The following is a 7126-nucleotide window of genomic DNA, read 5'->3' on the forward strand; positions in this document are numbered from 1 at the left end:
TTATTACTCTTCATAAATAAAAAACTAAAAAAAATAACTTTTTAAACTTTCCAAACTGTCCTTAATTTATCACAATTGATTAAATTGTAGCTTTTACTTTTTTATTTAAAATTTAGGTGAACTTGGCCCTAATTAAACTCAACAAATACTTACCAAATTTCATGGAATATAACCTTTACTTGTTTCTAGTTCATGGAATATAACCTTTATATGTCAATCTATCTTTTGCCTTTATAAAAAGCTAATTAATAAAAAGAAGCTGTGACATACACTAATTAGGAATGAATGTACAACAGGAATTAATTAATTAATTAATTATACATGTTGTTGAAGGAAAGAAGAAAGGAGTGACTAGTGAGCAAGCTATGCATGTAGTATATATAACTGAGGACTTAACTTTGTGCATAGTTTTGATGATTCAACACTTGTAATTAAGACTAAACTAGTAGTAGTAGTACTAAGAACAAAATTGGAAACCTCAGTGGTGTCTCTGAAGCTACCTAATTAATCGAAAACAAATAGAGATCTGCATTATCAAGAGGTAGTGAATGTGTCTACCCTTGTGATCTTCAACCTCTTTACAGTGGAAACAAACATCCTACACCAACATCAATATAATATAAATTAGTTTCATTAAAGAAAGAAAGAAAGAAGAGAATTTAGATGATGATGATGACTTACTCCCAAGGAACATCTCCAACCATAACAAGATCTCCTTCTTCATCTTCATAAGTGAGGACATGGCATCTCTCACCAGGTTGAACTACAACTTCATCCATCTCTGTACCCCAGAGAATGGTGGTGTCGAACATGTTCTCAAGTCTCTTAACAAGCTCATGGTAGCTTCTATGTGCTAATATGTTGAGCTTCCTCCCAATTGGAATGCCTTCCATGTACACCTTCACAAACAGGCTTCCACCACATTCTTCATGAGTGCTGAGTGCAAGCCTCAGATTCAAGGAAGCAGTTGAAGAAATGTTAGAGGAAGAGGAACAAGTAGTAGCAGCTTTTCTTCCCATGCTAATAAAAAATGCTATCACAATTGCACCAAGCCTCTTATTCTTATCTCCCTTTAAATAATAAGAAGAGAACACAGAACAGAGATCCTATATTCCTATTCCTATTGCTATTGTTGATAGGCCCTTTTCTACATAAACTGCTGCGCCACCACCCTCTCTTTTCCATGTTGTCTTGCCAGCCGACAACTCCACGTGTCAATTACTATAATAATAAACAATTTCCAACATCATTCCTATTGGACCTCATCTCCTCTTCTACTATTTTCTATACCTATACTTTTACTTCTTTTATCATATTTGCTGATTAAAGTAAAAAAAAAAAAATGAATATTTTATGAAGATATCTTTCAAAAGTTAGTGCGGATATCAAATGTTTAAAGTGGAAAGTATTTTCGAAAAAATAAATAGATTCTAATTTTTTAACTCAAAAATAAATAAGTAATTAACACAGTCTAAAATATATAAAAATAAATAAATTTTTAGAAAAATTTATTTTATAAATAACAAACAAGTCATATATTTGATTCAATTTTCTTTAAAACAATTTAAAAATTATTTAAAAGATGCATAAAGAAAAAAAATTCTAACACCAAACTCTTTTGTCAATTTTTTTTTGAATTTTTTTCCCATTCACATATAAATAAATAAAAAAAAATTATTTGTTCTAAAATCACCAAATTTAAAAATAAAAAGATCTTAATTGTTAATTAAAATATGAGCGTCAAAATTTTATCTCTACAATCTTTTTCTAAGTATGTCACTTTTATCTTTGATAAATTTCTATAAGGAAAAGTATATGAACTAACTCCAAATTAGTAAAGAATGGAACAACTTAATTAATTAGAAATATAGTGATTATTTTTATTTATTTATGATTTAAATATTGGTTATTAAATGTTTCACCACATTCAAATTAGGAGGAGATACGTTCAGTATCATTGTAAGGTGAATCACGAAAACTGATTCAATTAGCTTCTGTCTCTTCAGCTCTCCAAATACCTAAAACATAATAAATTAGAAAATAGATTCAGAACCATCCAATTTACAAAGAAAAGAAACATCCTAATATCTAGCATAAACACCATCCACATAGAGGTTTTGGATTCACTCAAAGGCATTTGTCTGATTTTTTGCTGGTACCCTCTTGGTTCCTAGCACTGTTGTTTCGATAAACTAACATCATGTTTATAGTATCAAAATGTCATTTTCTTTTGGAGAACTAAAAATTAAATTTTTTGGATGAAAATCACAATTTACCCACTGTGATATTATATATGCACTATACTTCAATTGGTAGTAAATTTTTGTTACTTTAGTTGAAGCTTGATGCATATGCAAATTAATTACATTAGAGGATGATGGTCTAAAACGTTGGTGTTATGATGCATGCAACATAATATTGGCGCAGTTAAATTAGAAAGGAGACAAATGTTAGACAAAGCATGTGAGGGAGTAGTAACAGCCTTGAGTTTTGAGGGAGTGAATCTAGACACTGTAGAGTGTATAGTAGACATTTGTGGTGGACAAGAGAACATTGATATCTGAAACCTTGTACAGGTAAATGGTATAAACCCCAATTAACACAGACGTTCAATGGATATAATCATCGTGTTGCGCATGAGGGACCAATGTTGCAGATACCATACATTATAAAAGGTATCGGAACCAGTGATGCCGCAAATAATGTAATGTTTTATACCTTAGGAACATATTCATGTATGTACTTCCGTGAAATGCTCTCTCAACAGAAAATAAAGCTATAAAAGGACACTGTAGTAGAAAATACTCATGAAGAGACAGGTTGTGTGCGCTTATTACAGGATATACACTAACCCTCATTCGACGTGTGACACGTGTCCATGCTTTTCCTTTTCAAGAATCGACACACGACAAAGCTTGCTACTTTATCATTCTCCTTTATTTCCCCTTCTGGGCAGTGCATGAGGATGAGTAAACTTTGGTGTAACAAGCATCTATGGCAAAATTAACAATGATTCTAAATAATTAGGAATTAATAAAATAATGTGACAAGTGTGATTCTTTTTTAACGGCGAAATGATACCCCGCTCCAACCTTGGGGACAGAAAATCAAATCTATTTATTTTTTGTTTAGCACAAGGAAAAGAAAGTGCTGCTAATTGTCTCAATTTACTAGGGTGCACAACAATTTTACACGAAATTGAGTGACATGTTTTGTTCACCAAATTTTGAAGATATTCTGGTTGTCTAGGATTGTTGTATCTTATTCTCGCCACCCACGTGTACAAATACAATTCAGGCATAGAATTTAATTCTCCCATCCGATTCCCTTATCGCATGTTGGTTAACAAGAACCTATTAGCTTGGATTTAAAGCAATGGTGAATACTAACTAGAGAAGATGGTTTGGAAATAAGAGAGAGAGAAAAGAAGATAAAAGCAAAATGTTAGCCACAACTCCAACCATAATGTTGCTTCAGTCTGTCATTTGGTCCCCAAATAAAACGACATTGTAAGAAAAGCAGTGTGCAAACCCACCTTCCTCTCCTTTTTGTTAGTAGATGTGTCTTACAATGTTAAGACCAAATGGTCCTGTTTTTGTAACGCCTGGTTTTAAATGCTTGGTATCTATATCCCTTCAACTTTGTTAATCGCTTTTAATAATTAAGTTCCATTAATTGGTCAAAGTCAAAGTTACTATATGCGGCAATAAATAACCATGTTGGAATGTCGTCCCCTTTCCAGCACTTGAACAACAACAATGGTGGGACATGAAATGAACGCCATTAAACTCAAACTTTCCGTTGTTGCTTATTAATTGTCTCAATAAATCAACACTTTTAGTTGCAATGCAGAGATTCTTGGTTGGTTCCAACAAGTAAACATATGCAGAGAATTTTGGGCACAGGTAATCTCATTGTGATCCAATGCGGCTGCTTTCATTTATAGCTGATTGACTTCATTACAAAAAGAATTTGAGTAACCAGGTGCAACATCCAACACCTTTTTACATGTCATCACAGAAGATATGGACAAGAGTTCAAGATATAAATTGTTGTGCAATGTTAGAAAATCTGAGTTTACTTAATGTAACATGTCAACCTCCTTGATGCGTGTGACAAGGGAAGTATTGTGGCAGAACCAAACAGATACCTAGTTTCTTACTTGTGTCTAGAATAGATAAACCAACACAATATAAGGAGGACTTACATCTGTCTGCAACACATGCTCCCAAGGCAACACCAGACACATAGTTTCCCCCAAGGAACAGCCCCTCAAACCCGGTGTCTTTGAGAGCGGCTTTAGCAAAATTTAGTAGCTCAACATGGCCAATTAAGAACTGTGGAATAGCTTTAGGCCACAGTTTCACACCTAATACAGTTGGATTGTTGGCATTTGGGTTTATAAGGATTTTTCGCAAATCTCGATCAGCTACTTGAATGAGTTCACGATCCATCTGTCATTGTACGAGAGGCTTTAGGTATCAAAAGGAACTAGGGAAAAGAAATAAATCCTGTAATCAGACAGAAATGGTCGTATGGAACTTGTTTGAATATAAAAAAAGTTATCAAACCTTTGATAACATTCCAGGATTGGTAGCTCCTCCAATGAAATTCAATAATAGAAGCTGTCCAGGTGGAGCCCGGTTAGTGAAAATTGATGAGCTATATCTTGTTCCTGTCAAGTGTCAAACCCAACGTGTGTTAATTTTCACAAACAGAGCAATACATTATCCAGTACCCAACAACTTGTATTGTCATTATAACGAATATTTACCTAAAGTCTCCACTCCTTGGGATCGTGGATGCAATTGACCAAATCCCTTCAGCTCACCATCTATCAAGCATTCTGTCAGAATAGCTTCTTTTGGATAGGATATTGAAACAACAGCTACAGGGGGGTAATAAATCTTTGAAAGTGCATCTGCAGCAGCATTCTGAAAGAGGAATTAAAAGATTAAGAATAGATTCCTTCAATATGTGCAGTGAGCTTGTGTACATAACAAAGGATAACTTCACAGGTTCCCCATTCTTAAAAGAAAGATTGATTTGCTGCAACCCACAACATGTGCACTGAGCTTGTGTCCAACTCTTATTTTATTTCTGCAATATGCTCATTAATCATGTTCTGCAGTATTATGCCTCTGTTGCTATACATATTTGGATTAGAAAAAACAATAATAGAGCTTGATGGAGTGTATAACATTCTTTCTTTTTTGGGGAAAAAATGCATATCAAAGCAATCATGTTCATATTAATTTAAGTAAACCATGTGCAACCAAAGATGCTCATGCATATGCATGTACACACAGACTGAAACATGCAAAGACTAACACCTCCCCACTGCCACCACTTCCACAAGGGACATTGATATTTATTCGTAGGCTACATAATAATTTTGATCAAAATACATACTAAAGTATTTTCATGTAGGCTAATTCTTGTCATTGTGTGTGTGTGATCTATTATTACATTCTCGTTGCAACTTTATAAAAGAAACGATAGAATTTGATTATGTCAAACACAATGTAAAAAGATTCCACAAGTAAAACAACCATATCATAGATAATGAATATAATCCAACTCAAGAAAGAAACTAACGGATGAAGGGCGCAACAATGTCCACTTTCCACTCTGTTAATACTTGAAAGCTTCCAAGATAACTTAACTCTGTTGCCTAACCTGCCAACAATAACTCAATTCACTAAGAACTTAATCCTGAAAAACAGTGGTAAAAGAACTGGGGCATCAATATAAATTAAGAACCATAGAGTACCTTGCAGAAATTGCCTCTGGCAACATGCCCATCCCTTTTCGACAAGATCCAACAGTTTGACCCTTTGGCTTTGGGAGATGCCTACAAGATGACTACTTGGATAAGAGAATCACCCCATAAATGATGAAAAAGATAGTAAAAATCCATAGACAATATTATTATGGATTTTGAGGCAGTTTGGAAACCTTATTTCTCTCCTGTATTGCTTTGAAAGAGCCACCGATAATGCTACCACCATTTTGCTCCAGCTTCCAAATTTTCCCATATGCTGCTTTCATACTTAGTTTTGAAGGATCACCTGCATATACACCTGCACGTGAAAAAAAAAATGTAAACCATAAAGAGGAAAATAAACTTAATATGAAGCAAAAAGCGCAGATTATGTGAAAGATCAGATCGGTGGATCATTCGGTGGTAATGGATATTGACTCTTACCTAAACAAAAAGGCTCTATCAAACGCTCAAAAACCTCATCACCAAGATTGCGGCACACGAATTCCTGAACTGATTCCTCATGATCCTGTCACTTTTGTCAACATCATAATATTATATGAGAAGAGAAACAATAATCAAAACAGTTATTATTCTTTGATCCTTGCAAATATTGAATTTGACAATGACATGTTCAAACAAAGGGATGAAAAGTTAAAGGACAAACTGGTGGTGGAGGATCCCAAGTGCACCAAATGCAGCCCTGAATTTTCCCCCAATACTCATCAAATCAAAGGGTCTTGAAGGCACTGCCTCAGCTTCCCATCCCACAACACAAGTTCATCTTCCAAACCACACTCCACCTACAACACCAAAACTATAATAAAAATTTGAAGCTGTGCAGAAAATCATACATAGGACAAGTTTTACCAATTTCATCCAGCAGTAATAATTTGTGATTCTAAGATTTCAATTTTCTTATTGAACTAGCTATTCAGAATGAGCATCGAGTGTGATAAGATAGGAAGAGTACCAGGAATTGATCATAGAATCGGAGGGTTGGAAGTTGTTGGGACCTTCTTTCCAGAGAAAGCCGTCCCGTGAGAACTACATTGGGAATTGAGTGGTTGGAGGAGAGGGCGTGGGCGACGGAGAGGTCGGTGATGCCGCCGCCAACCACGACGCAGTCCAGCGTGGCGGAGTTTATGGCAGTGCAATGGTGCTGAATGGAAGGCAGCATTGGATTCGTTAAAGAATGCGACAATGATGGTAATGATTATGGTAATAGAGAGCTTCGGAATTGGGATGGTGAGAAGCTCAGAACCATGTCCATGGCCATTCCAACTACACTGTTACTCACTGCCATTGGAAGAGAAGTGTGTGCGTGTTTTTTTTTTTTTTTTTTTTTTTTTTGGGGAGAGA

At 35.0% G+C, this 7126-nt stretch overlaps 1 protein-coding gene and 1 pseudogene across 1 annotated transcript; both read right to left on the reverse strand.

Annotated features, from left to right (window-relative positions):
• LOC107648033 (auxin-responsive protein IAA30) lies at nucleotides 246-1116 on the reverse strand. Its single transcript, XM_016352060.2, has 2 exons — nucleotides 682-1116; nucleotides 246-598 (listed from the first exon to the last, which is right to left on the reverse strand). Exons 1-2 carry the CDS (start codon nucleotides 1017-1019, stop codon nucleotides 535-537), a joined length of 402 nt encoding a protein of 133 aa, XP_016207546.1. The 5' UTR covers nucleotides 1020-1116; the 3' UTR covers nucleotides 246-534.
• LOC107646566 lies at nucleotides 3912-7092 on the reverse strand (annotated as a pseudogene).

This window comes from Arachis ipaensis, chromosome B06, assembly GCF_000816755.2.
Source record: "Arachis ipaensis cultivar K30076 chromosome B06, Araip1.1, whole genome shotgun sequence".
NCBI classification, from domain to species: Eukaryota; Viridiplantae; Streptophyta; class Magnoliopsida; order Fabales; family Fabaceae; genus Arachis; species Arachis ipaensis.